Source organism: Coffea eugenioides, chromosome 6 (genome assembly GCF_003713205.1).
Source record: "Coffea eugenioides isolate CCC68of chromosome 6, Ceug_1.0, whole genome shotgun sequence".
Classification (NCBI taxonomy): Eukaryota; Viridiplantae; Streptophyta; class Magnoliopsida; order Gentianales; family Rubiaceae; genus Coffea; species Coffea eugenioides.
In genome coordinates this window covers 11,237,863-11,251,462 of record NC_040040.1, presented here as the reverse complement: position 1 = coordinate 11,251,462, position 13,600 = coordinate 11,237,863, and the positions used below count along the sequence as shown (strand labels likewise).

Genomic DNA, 13,600 nt, shown 5'->3' with positions numbered 1-13,600 from the left:
AAGCTTTTCATTTAACATTTTTTTTAATGAAAATAAGCAAGAACAACAATAGGATAAAAGAAAAGAACTAACTCATCTTTTGTCTTTTTGTTTATTTACGCTAGCGTATTTTATTTAATCTACTATCTCTTTCTAATTCCTTATTCCGCTCTTTTTTTTTTTCCCTAATGATCAGTATTTACTCAGAAACTACTGGTGCTAACAGATTCAAATGAAAGAAGAAAAAATTGCAAATCAAAATGTCAGCCTTGGTGATGCTTGTTGAAGGTAAAAAAGAGAAGAAGAGAGGTCCAAAAAATTAATAAAAAGATTGATGTAGTTTAACTTGCAATATCTTTTTTTCTATTATGTTAATTAATAAGTGTATGCAAGACCACTATCATGCATGTTCTTACTACATGAATCACCCCACAGGAATCTCATGATGTTCTTATATCATATACTCGTACTTGATTTTGTTTTGAATCGAGTAATAGTAGTGTTTCCGTTTTTAATTTAAAAATTTTGGGCCACAATTATTAATTAACAAGTACAACCCTTTTAATTTTTTTTTTAGCAAAGAATGAGTGAGATTTAAGAAAGGAAAATTTTAAACAGAACCTCTAACATCTTTACGTTTCAATTTTATTCGCTAGATTAATAAGACTTTCGCGGGAAATAAAACCGTTTTATGATAGAAAATGATGGGTCTATGCTCTACTCCAAAGCGTAAGCTTGCTTTTGAAGTTAACCATTTGATTTGCAGGAGATCACAAAGATGTTTCCAACAAATTACAGGCGAACAAATTAGTACCTGCTGGGTGATTTGATATATAGATGAAATTTCAGGTAGGTATATTACAGGCGAATGTCTTCCGACAAGTCTCATCCTCCGGTCATGGCGCACAAATTATTTACCTTTATTCCGGGGAGAGATGGGAAGGACTTCGTCGCCCAACAAAATTCTAAGACACACCCAAATCTTCCTAAACATATATCTTCTTACCCCACATATTTTCTTGGATGCTCATGGAATATCACTCATAAAATTGGTTAGGACTTCTTTTCTTTTTATTGGATTGACTAGGACTTAAAAAATAAGAAATTTTAAGAATGAAGCCAATATTGACTTTGCCGTGAACCAATCAGGTTTGAGCATACAAGTTGTTTCGTAACTTGCTAAAATTCTTGTTTACCTTAGTGTGTACCTTACCCCAAAAATAAAAATAAAAAAAACAGTTCACTAATTAATTCAAATACTTTTGTTTGGATTGGCCATTTTTTTTAAAAAAAAAAACAAGTTTTTCAACTATAATGTTATAGTAATACACAAATAAAAATAATTCACAAAACATTTCATTCGTATAATATGTCAAATATTTCAAAAAATATTTATAGTAAAAGTTTTGCATATACACTGCTATAGTAATATTTTTCAAAAACACCCCGAAAAATAGCTAATTCAAACGGATAATAAATAGGAAGTGTTTTTATAGCACCTAAATGTGATGTTTCACATGACAGCATAACGATTTTTGATTTTGAGATAATTCTGAGGGAGGCAGGATTCAATGCGACAACAAGACCTTCAAAACTTGCCAATTAAACGTCTACGTTTTAAAAATAACGCACAAAGCCCACCTTTTCTTTTCTTCTCTTCTCTTCTCTGCTTTTTCATTTTTGGGCGCTTGACTGCTGGTGTGACGTGGGGTGGGTGGGAGAACGGAGGCCAGACCGCCGGAGTGGAAACCTTCATGATTCACAATTCACAAGTGGAGTTGCTTAATTTGTCTTTTGATGTTCGTTTGCTGAGTGAGTTAGGTTGGTCGGTGACAGATTCCGGAGATTGAAGTCTTTTCTTTATCTTGTTTGAACTCTTTCCTTTTCATTGTATACTGTTTAAAGGAGAAATAGAAACAACAAGACTGTTGTGTTTAGAAATTAGCAAATTGCTAACCGGACAAAAGTTTTTCAAGTTAAATTTGACGCGATTCATTAGTTTGTCTAAATGGGGTTGTTACATGTGCAAGAAAATGATTTTGAATCATCTCATTGTTATACGTTAGTCCGTTTTGAAAGAAAGCGTTTCCTGTGTGGTGGAGGATGATTTTCATTAGCTGAATAGCTTACAGCATAGAAATTAGTCCTAGCAAATTCTGCGCTTGACAAAAGTTTATCAAGTCGACTTGATCCATTAGCTTCTCTAAATGGGGTCGTTATATGTGCGAGAAAATGATTTTGAAATTACTGTCTAGTGCATTTTAACTTTTCATTTGAAATACGGCCTCGTCACTCATGCACTTTAGTGTCTTAATGCACTCAGTTTTTCACCGATTATTCGACTAAATTGGAGAATCGAAATCTTGTGAAAAGGGCTAATGAATCGTTAAACTACCATAGCACTCTTATTTTTTGTGTCTAAATTATAGTTAATCTCGAAAACTATGTACAGGTATCCCTTGAAAATAAAGCAAGTATGAAATGTATAGGTAAGTCACAGGGAATTCTACTTATAACTTGTTTGAGAAATCTTTCAATTAATTAAATTCGTGTACATCAACAAATTATATGGAGTTTGGGAAGAATTGGAAATTGTCATATTAAACAGTATTTTAGTATGGATGGCAGCTGTTTGAAGTCGAAATCTCTCATTTATATTTCCTACCCTTATATCATTCAATCCATTCCTCCTTCTACCTTGTATCTCATGATACATGCAGCTATTCAAAATTAGGCCACTTAGAGTATTCAGTGCATCAAAAACATGTGCAAATATACGCAATACTACGATTACTAAGACCACAGATACCAGCATAGGGTGAGTGTCTAATTGGATATGGCCTCATAAGTTGAATTTGATTGATATGATTCTTACAACTTTTAGTATAAACACGTACAAAATTGAGTATAAATTTATCAATTCATACAACTTAGGGCCTGTTTGGAAGGTGAGCTTTGTGGGTGTTTGTATAAAACTTTACTGTAAATCACTGTAGAAGTTGTAAACAAACTTTTGTAAGATAAAAAGTTTTTTTCCTTTTCATTTTCCTTTTTTTTTCTCTTTCTTTTTTCTTTTCCTTCCTCCTTTCCCTCTTCTTTTCCTTCCCCCCTTCCCTCTCCCGGAGACTTCCATGGCAGCAACTTTCTTTCTGTCTTTTTTTTTTTTGCTTTTTTTCTCTCCCATGGCAGCCACCCCTCTCTCTCCCTCCACCGCCATCTCTCTTCTCCCTCTCCCCTTCCCCTTCCCTCCCCCGCCACCTTTTTTTTTTTTTTTTTTTTGCTTTTTCTCTTCCCCTCTCCCTTCCCCGCCATCCCTCTTCTCCCTATCCCTCTCCCCTTCCCCTTCCATCCCCCGCCGCCCCTCCCCTCCCTCTCTCCTCCCCTCCCCCGCCATCCTCCCTCTCCCCCTTCGAGACGCGATCTAGTCGCGCCCCTCCCCCTCCCCTTCCTTCCCCAGCCGCCCCTCCCCTTCTCCTCTTCTCTCCTCCTTTGCGATCTGGTCGCGCGACCAGATCAGTCAAAGGGGGAGGCAGGGTGGCGGGGGAGGCAGAGGCGAAGAGGGGAGGGGAGGGAGAAAAAAAAAGAAAAAATTTTTCAGAAGGGCACCAACAGATCGGTCAAAGGGGAAGGGGAGAGGGAGGAGAGGGGGTGAGGGAGCGAGAAAAAAAAAAGCGGAAGGCAGGAACTGGCGGCCGGAATAGTGACCGGCGCCGGAAGCGGTGGTGGAGGTGGTGGCCAGCGGCGAAGGATATGGTGGGTTGGGTGGGGGAGGAAAAAGAAGAAAAATTGAAGGGAAAGTTTTTTGTGTATTTTTGAAGTCTGTAGGTTAAAAACTTTGAATAAGTTTTTTGGGGTTTCTGAAGCAAAAGTTGTTAAAAAATTAGTTGGTAAAAAACTTGTTTAAAAACCTGGCTTCCAAACAGGCCCTTAGTTGGTGTACAATACACTATTACACCAAAACTAGAACAATTTACACCAAATGAAGTAAAAAGTATACAAATCGTTTTGAATTGGGCCTCGGATCTCATTTAATTTGCTTACTCTACTCCATTTCCATTATTGAGTTGGAATGGAACATTAGCAAGTACCCAAAATAAAAATTCACAGGAAACATTGACCTAAATATAGAATTAGCTGTTTTTAGGGGTGCTTTTGAAAAATTTTGCTGTAGCAGAGTTTTTAGATTATATTTTGGGATATTTAAGAGTAGAAGAGTTTCTAAAATATATTTTGAGATTTTTTTAAAATTTTAAAAAATTTAAACTAATTTTTAGATTACTTTTTAGAGTACTTTTTAAAATTTTTTATTATATTTAAAAAATTAATTTTTAAAAAACACTCCCATCCAAACAAAGTTAAATATGTTTTCGGTGTAAGCTGGCATTTGGCCGAGCTTGAGAGTAAAGAAACAAATCACCCAAAGGAATTTCAAACAAACCACGAGAATGATCTTCGGTCGAAGCTCGGGTGATGTTAAACTACCTAACTTTGTGCCATCAAACATACGAGAGGAGACATGGAAAAGCAAAAAAAAAAAAGTTTAAAGCCTTCCAATGCATATTTCTGCCACAGATCCGCATGTAACCTCGCAGAGAAAATAACAGAACGAATAATGAGAAGATTGTATAACTGGGAGCTTGGATGCTAAATCATTGGTCCAACCAATGTAAGAGATCATCAGAATAATTGTATGATGAGAAAGATTGTGGATGTACATGACAGATTTGACATTCTCGTAGAGTAGTACTACTCAAGCTGTATGGCATTTTTTTTTTGGACAAGGCTTATGTTATATATTTCGTATCAATCCTATTCGCAGAATAACTTGCGATAGCTGGTAGATTCTGCCAACTTACCGTGAAAAAAATTTTGTCATAATAAGTTAGTAACTTATTAGTACTATCAGGAAAAGATTCTCAGTTGCTCTGCCCTACAGGTGGATTGATATCAACCATATCTCGCTCCAATAATGTGGGGTCCCAAAACCTAGTACTCTTTGAACTGACTAGTCAGCCTTAATTATGTCCAAGGCAAATGCACGTATGGAGGATTAACAAGCTTGGAAACTCTTTTTTTTTTTTTTTCCCTTCTCCTCTTACTTGTAACCTTTGGATTAAATGCCCAGCAATCATGACTTGGCTGTCCTAAACTGGACATCATCATTCTGCCCCACAAAGGCAAGAGAAAAAAAAATTTGCCGAACCAAGTAATGGAGCAGGACTTGCCCCTGTGGGGGCTTCTTTCCCACATCGATACTGGGGGATTTAGGGATGGGTAGATAAGTCCCTCGGGTGCCTTCAAAAGTTGCCGGCTTTTGAAGGTTGCTCAAGGATTAGGTTTCTTTACGCATTATTGAGTTCTCTTAAGAAAATGAGAGAAAAAAAACAATTATGGGGGTGCCATACGGGGGTTGGTGGGTTCCTAGTTAGGGCCTAGTAGAGGCCGCCCAGTTGGACTTGCCCCTGTGGGGGTTTCTTTCCCACATCAGTACTGGGGGGTTTAGGGATGGGTAGATAAGTCCCTCGAGTGCCTTCAAAAGTTGCCGGCTTTTGAAGATTGCTCGAGGATTAGATTTCTTTACGCATTCTTGAGTTCGCTTAAGAAAATGAGAGAAAAAAAGTAATGGAGCAGGAAAATGTCCTGTCGCTCAATTTCGTACAAAATTTTAGCGATTGTTCTTGCTCTATTTCCTTTTACGGTGCAGCATGCCAATTGGTGAGAATATTGAATGGTTGAATAACGTTTCTTAATTGTCTCTGTTTCCTTATTTGGATAGAGTGTTATTTGAAATATTATTTGGAATAATTACCGTAACACTTTTTGTGATGTGATGTATGTGAGATAAAAAGTTGACTGGAAATATAAAAAGGTGAGTTGGAAAATGTGTTTATGATGCAAGCGAAATATTATTTGGAATAATAATGGTATCCAAACAAACTTAATTCTAGGTTTATAAGCACAATAATTCCGCTGTAAGTAATTCCTACGAACAAATTTAATAATCATAATAATAAAAAAAATTTCTACAACTGAATCTAGCTCCTTATAAACAAGTCTAGCTTTATAGTAATATGACACGGCACGGTTATCCTATAGATGAATCTAGCTCCATTGGTTTGAATAAAACGAATATAGCATCAAAATGGGGCATGGTACGATTAATACATTCGCGGTTTGTAGGATGTTTAAACCAAGTCTTTATAGGACTAGTTTATTTGTTTAAAAACTACTTATTTCATTGTTATTTAATTGTGATTTTTTATTATTAGTATGATTTGATAGTTTACTATTTATGGAATTTTGTCAGTTAATGGTCTTATATAAACGGGCAAAAAATCTCAACGCCCATTAAATTATTGTTCATGTCGACTTTTGATTATTAAACAATATTTCATCACAAATTAACTGCTAAACTAATTAATTAATATACCCGTGATCATTTCTTCGATTATTGTTCTTAATTTACATAATAATCAGAACATATGTCAAAATGTAAGAGTATGTTTGTCCACCACTGGTATTTTTTTTGGTCAAAGCACAATTCTGATTATTTTATAAATTAAGAGCAAAATTCGACAAAATAACAGTGAGGGTGCTGATTAGTTAATATGGTAGCTAATTTATGATAAAAAATTATTTGATAGTCAAAAGTTGATACGGATAATAATTTAATGACGGCTAAATTTTTTTTTTACCCTACATAAGTACCTTTTCTAGTTCGTTGATGTATGAGAGATTTATCGGAAAGTTTCCCATCGCTGAGAAAATGCTATCGACAAAAAAAGGTCAACTCCCAGCTTTGTTTCGTGTCTAGCCTCGAGAAGTCATTCGTCCCGTTCTCATTTGTTCGTCGTCTCTGGTTATTTGGCATATATACTACACTACTACTATTTTTGAGGCACTGAATATCAGTATAGAAGTCCTAAAAGAATGAAAGGCCGTCCAACTCCCTGGTCCATACAGGATGACAAGTGTGAAACCTGCCTCCAGCATGGCTCGGAAGATATAGATGACACGTGTAAACTATGCCGCTATCATACCTCGGACAAAGGAATGACAAGATAAAAAGCAAGGGTTGCATGCAAGTCTTCATCTGCCACAATAAAAAGGCTACATTCCAATTATCAAACAAAAAAAAAACAAAAACAAAAACAAAAAAGTCTTCCGAATCCCCCTCTCACTGACCCCACCAGCTCTCAGTTCCTCCTCCTCCCCAACCCATAACCGCCACTTGCCACCCTCTTAACAAAGCCGAATTCAGCCCACAACTACCCAAAATCGGCTCTCCTCCTTAAGCACTAAACTGGGGCATCTAAATGACATGGCTTCTTCACCACTGTTCAATTCATTCCTCCCCAAACCCACAACCGCTGCCCCGTCACCTCCAAGTACGTCCCTCAGCTTCTCTGCCAAGTACGTCCCCTTCACTGCCATCACCTCCAGCTCTGACTCTTCCCCTACCGCAGAATCCTACTCCCTCGATGAAATCGTCTACCGCAGCCGCACCGGCAGCCTTCTTGATGTGCAGCATGACATGGCCGCCCTGAAACAATTCGACGGTCAATACTGGAGGTCTTTGTTTGACTCCCGCGTTGGCAAAACCACGTGGCCTTACGGTTCGGGTGTCTGGTCCAAGAAAGAGTGGGTTTTGCCTGAAATTTCAGACGATGATATTGTCAGTGCATTCGAGGGAAATACCAATCTTTTCTGGGCTGAGCGGTTTGGAAAAGTACATCTAGATATGTATGATTTGTGGGTGAAGCATTGCGGGATTAGCCACACGGGCAGCTTTAAGGATCTGGGCATGACAGTTTTGGTTAGTCAAGTGAACAGGTTACGAAAAATGAAACGTCCTTTGGTTGGGGTGGGCTGTGCTTCCACCGGCGACACCTCGGCGGCTTTATCGGCTTATTGCGCGGCTGCGAATATTCCGTCCATTGTTTTTCTGCCAGCTAACAAGATTTCCATGGCGCAGTTGGTTCAGCCCATAGCAAATGGTGCATTTGTGCTCAGTATTGATACTGATTTCGATGGATGCATGAAACTGATACGTCAAGTCACCTCAGAGTTACCTATATACTTGGCGAATTCATTGAATAGTTTGAGGCTGGAAGGACAAAAAACGGCTGCCATTGAAATTCTGCAGCAGTTTGACTGGGAAGTGCCTGATTGGGTAATAGTTCCCGGCGGGAATTTAGGGAATATCTATGCATTCTATAAAGGGTTCAACATGTGCCAAGAATTGGGGTTGGTTGATCGAATTCCTAGGCTTGTCTGTGCACAAGCTGCAAATGCAAATCCTTTGTATTTGTATTATAAATCAGGGTGGCAGGAGTTTCAGCCAGTGAGGGCTAGCACCACTTTTGCTTCTGCTATACAAATTGGCGACCCTGTTTCGATTGACAGAGCTGTTTTTGCTTTGAAGAATTCAAATGGGATTGTGGAGGAGGCTACCGAGGAGGAATTGATGGATGCTATGGCTTTGGCTGATTCTACTGGGATGTTTATTTGTCCGCACACTGGAGTTGCATTAACAGCTTTGACAAAGCTTAGGAAGAGTGGAATTATTGGTCCGACCGACAGAACTGTTGTGGTGAGTACTGCTCACGGTTTGAAATTTACTCAGTCCAAGATTGATTATCACTCTAGACAGATCAAAGACATGTCTTGCCGTTTAGCGAATCCTCCAGTGCAAGTGAAATCTGATTTTGGGGCTGTCATGGATGTTTTGAAGAACTACTTAGATAGTAGAGCTTCTTAGTAGGAGTAGGATATGCGTGTCATTTGTTTTTCCTCCTAGTTCTGAACTAGTGTGGTACAGTTTCTCTGATTAATGGACTTTTAATATGTGAGATATTAAATATGTGAAGTTTAGTACGGTAAATTGTGGCGTTGATGGTGACATTCTATGTGGTATCTACTTCGGTTTTTTGCAGATTCCATTTTTTTTGGGGTTTAATTGGTATGGATTAATCCTACCAGTATACGTTAAAGCTCTTGCAAAATTCAAAAAGTTGTTCCGGCAGCCGGTCAAGATGGAACAAAATGAAGTATTTTTCTGCTTATGACTTGTCAACTTTGGCCCTTTGAACGACCAAAACGTTTAATAGAATAATGGCGGGGTGGATAGTTTAATTTGTTCTTAATCCAGTCTACGGACACTAAACTGAAATTTTTGTTTGGAGATTTGTAGCGACTTATTTAGAGATCTGCACTTTGATCTGTAGTCAAATGGTTTAGCACTATGTGCTAGTGAAAGGCTGCACCCAAGGATCGTAGTAAGCTGACGGACAATGCATTTGCGGTGCATGCTGTCCTTCGTAGTTACTACTAGTTGTATCGATCACCACCAGGTTCAAATATTGCCTCTCGCTAAATACTACAGTAAATGACTTTCTAAAAAATTCAGATAGATATATTGTGCATTCGTCTGATCCGATAGTGGTTCAATTCCCGTCGGTCCTCTCATTGGCCCAGTTAGGTCCTCTCATTGGCCCAGTTAAGCCCTCCATTAGAAATAAGTTAAAGTAAGAGTAGGAGTAAATATAAAATAGGCTGCAAAAAAAAAAAAAAAAGGACCATAACGCGGAATTCCTTTTTTTTTTTGGTACATATTTTTCACGTGCATGCTGTCTTTCGTAGCGACTACTAGTAGATAAGGACCATACTGTGGAATTCTTTAATGAGAAAGGACCCAGCAATAGCATATTCGGTCTTAAAGCTTTGCGGAAGTCCTGTCTTTTAAGGTAAAGAACAGGCATCCAATGTGACATTCCGCTGTGTTTGGGATATTGTGGAGGGACAGCTGTTGCGGAGCGATTATACAACTGTAGGAAACAAGAGCTAAGAAGTGGGGTGTGATTTGTGAAATTAAATAGATGTGGCTTTCCTTTGTTGGCGGGGCACTGCTTGAAACTCGTTGAGTTGGAAATTTGCAGACGGTAATTTTCGGTTGCACGAGTTTCAATTGGTCCAAATAATGAAGGTAAGCAAGCATAATTGACGCTAAATTTACTCTAACCCGATTGCTTATGACATATCAAAGTTCCCAAATTACGTTAAAAGAAATGCAAGAATTTGACTAGTGCCGTTCTTTGTATGACGGGTTTATCTTGTTATCCCGTCCCAATGGCAAAACAATTGGGGCTAAATTCGAGGACAGAATTAAGGCGCTTAGTTGCCGAGGCATAAATGAAAGAGATGCTACGCGGGTTGCACAAGTGAATTTGTATTTTGTTAGCTAAAATTTTGGGATATCAAACTATATGTTTAATGATACAATCTGATCATCACAGCAAGCGACGTGGAGCGGACTCAACAACTAACATAAAGCTTTAATCCTCCGTGCTTTGAGCAAAATCAATTCTCAAGAGTACTGATAAAATGCTATGCATTTGTCATCAGATACACTTGCAAGCAGAGAGGACCCTGGTGGTCCAAATGCAACCGCCCAAACCTGATCATTGTGGTTCGAAAGTATCTGTGTAGCCGCTCTCATCTTCAAATCCCACAGCCTAACCGTCTTGTCACTTGAGCCTGTTGCAATTGCTGCTCCATCCGGAGAAGCATCCAAACTTAACACCCAGCTTGAATGACCCGACATGGTACTTATCAAGGTTTTCCCCTCAGTATCATACACGTGCACATGGCCATCATCTGAAGCAGAGAATAGTACCCTAGAATCAACACGTGAATATACAAGGGAGCGAACAGGCATGCAATGACCTTCCAGGTGATGTAGAAATTTGGCTCGTGTTACATCAAAAACAGAGATGGTTCCATCCATTGAACCACAAGCAACGTGTCTTCCATCAAGGCTCCAGGCAACTGACAGAACAAACTTCTTGTTGCCACTTTTATCAGACGGCTTCAAACCTTCGGGACGAGGGATTGACAATGTAGCTATCTCCTTCCATTTAACTGTATCCCACAGCTTGACTGAGGCACTGCCACCTCCAGCTGCAGCTAAGATTGTACCCTGAAGATGCAAGGAGAAACGGTGCAAAGCTAAGTGATCCTGGTGCTTGTTAAGAAAGCAACAACTGATAAACATCTTAAGGCAGCAACTGATGGTACATTCATGGAATTGCTAGCAAGGTACAATGGCAAACAGAAAAAAGGACCAAGGACGGAAAGGAAAAACCCAAACATTTGAAGAAAGCAAATAATACTCACGAGTCTTGAATGTGCCGTGAATTTAAAGAAATATGACCTTGAGTTTGTAACAAATAGCAGCTAAAAGAAAGAAATCAATCAATGAAAATGATCCACTTAATATCCCCCCACATTAACATCCACCCAGTGGCAACATCTTGCCATATTATGACAATTGGTTACAATAGCCAAATCATGGCATGAAGAATCTTTTCCTAAAGGTCACGAAGTTCAAAAAGCTGCTAAAAGGGTTCTCCAGGTGTAGCCACAGTAATTGGGCTATCAAATGTCCTATAATGCACTAACTTGGCGCCAAGTTTACTTCCTTTTGAGTATTTAAATAGCCAAATATAAAACAAATTACTCAACTATTAGTCAGACCCAAGGAAATGGCAGCAGCTAAGATGATAATGCAAGCAATGTAACTATGGATTCAACATAAAGACATTACTCAAAGGTCAAAAAGACGACAAGCAAACCATAACTGACAAGAAAGTAAGTTTGTTTAATGTTGCAATGTCTAATACTAGCCATCAGAGGAGAAAGCAAAACCTCAAATTCTTATAGTCCACACATACGAAGAATGCATATATCACATGCATAAATTAGCAAAAGCAGGTAACAAGCAGAACATATGAACTTCTTTCTTTAAAATGCCATTACATGAGACTACAATGAGTTTTCTTCTTCTTAAGAGAACTGGAAAAAAAAAATGATATACTAAAGGTTTTGTGGGCTACATTATATGGAAATATACGTTGCCTTTGGTAGCCCCAATGTGACAAAAAACACTAGTTTCTAAGATCTGTTGTCTACTTACACTAAACTTGGGAAACAAAAAGTTAGACTAACAGAAAGTATGATAGCCAAATATTCAGGAACAAGCAGTTAAATCTAGATGTTGCTACACTTGCTTAATAAAAAGCTCCATTTTGTTTTAAAACTCATCTGTCCTTCTCTTTCACACACAAAGGGACAGAGAAAAAGAAGTGCTCTTTAGCATGCTTTGTTAGACTCTTCAGCCTTTATAATCGTTCCGGGAGTAGCCCAACAAATTCAAATTAGCTTGAAACACATTGACATATAATACCAAAGGCAGATGCAACATATATATGCTTTGGCTAGCCAGAAATCATGTTTAAAGACAATAAGCGAAATCAACAAAAGTAATACTACTGCAAGAGAAGGCCGACACTGCAAAGTGTATATAGGAACAAACAAAACTGTAATGTGGCTATGGAAAGCATGAACTAGCTTAGACAGAAATCTCTGTACAAAAGAAAGCCAATTTACAGGTACCCTGAAATCTAGAGTCCTCATTGCATTATTGTTGTTGAGCCATGTAGGTAACTTCCTGACTCAATTTCCACTTCATCTAAATCTCTTCCACAGGCTTTTCTCTTTTTTAAGTCAATTCTTGTGGAAACATTTAATGCTATAAACCAGCATAAAACCTGATTTTGCTCTATTCATTTATTTCCCTCAAAACAAGAAAAGGTGAACCTTTCAGAACATTCTTGCACTACGTGAAGTAATACATTATATTTGCGGTTTCACATGTTAATAATGGTTAATTTCCTCAAATTCATATGCCTGAACTATTTGAAATTTTTCAATAGTTGTCACGCATGCCCTAGAATCCCCATTTTTAAGTTCTGAATACGACTCTGGTACTATTCACCTTTTTACCTGCAATCAGCTAAAATTACAAGCAAAACTCTGACAGCTGACACAGCTTTATGAGAACTAAAAACATTATAGGCAGACTTTCTAAGCTAAAAATGCTCATTATATCAAAAAAAAAAATTGGCAAACGAAAAACCACATTTTCCAAAATAATAATAATAAAAAAAGAAAAGTTAGGTCCTACTCCAACTTTAGCATTATCCATTCAGTAAACTAATAAAATACTTCATAAAATATAAATTGGATTATTTGCATAATTATCCAAAATAAGTTTTAAAAAAATTTCTACTCCGAAAGAACAGGGCCGTTCTTTTTTTTTTTTTTTTTACCTCAGGGTTAAATTGCAACTGCCAGACTTCAGAAGGGGGAGCTTCAAGGGTGGCAATGGTATTATTGGAAGCAACATCAAAAACCCTAATAAAGCTATCAATGGAGGCGGAGGCTGCCATTCTGCAGGAGGGATTGGCGGCGACGGAGACAACGCCGAGGCAGTGGCCGGTGTTAGTCCGGATGCAACTGTCCTTTTTGTGGTCCCAGAGCCGAACGGTTTCATCGAGCGATCCGGTAAGTAGGATAGGGGCAGAATCTTCTGGGGCTAGTGTCCACGTGGCCGTCCATATGGAGTCGTCGTGGGCGTTCTCGATTATCACGGGTGAAGTTAGTTTCATAGTGGTGGTGCTGCTGGTGCCGTTATGTGGAATTTGGTCGGAGTGGCGGGCTTAAACCCTAGGCTTAAGGGCTAGTTTGGGATTGAAACTTTTGGAAAGAAAAGGAAGGATGG

At 38.5% G+C, this 13,600-nt stretch overlaps 2 protein-coding genes across 2 annotated transcripts; one reads left to right on the top strand and one right to left on the bottom strand.

The window, feature by feature from the left end:
- Positions 1-7,132: 7,132 nt before the first annotated feature.
- Positions 7,133-8,931, top strand: LOC113775231 (threonine synthase, chloroplastic). Its single transcript, XM_027320017.1, has one exon. It carries the CDS (start codon positions 7,301-7,303, stop codon positions 8,738-8,740), a length of 1,440 nt encoding a protein of 479 aa, XP_027175818.1. The 5' UTR covers positions 7,133-7,300; the 3' UTR covers positions 8,741-8,931.
- Positions 8,932-10,191: 1,260 nt separating this feature from the next.
- Positions 10,192-13,600, bottom strand: LOC113774891 (WD repeat-containing protein VIP3). The gene is made up of 2 exons (XM_027319542.1): positions 13,149-13,600; positions 10,192-10,957 (listed from the first exon to the last, which is right to left on the bottom strand). The coding sequence occupies exons 1-2, from the start codon at positions 13,485-13,487 to the stop codon at positions 10,346-10,348; spliced, it is 951 nt and encodes a 316-aa protein (XP_027175343.1). The 5' UTR covers positions 13,488-13,600; the 3' UTR covers positions 10,192-10,345.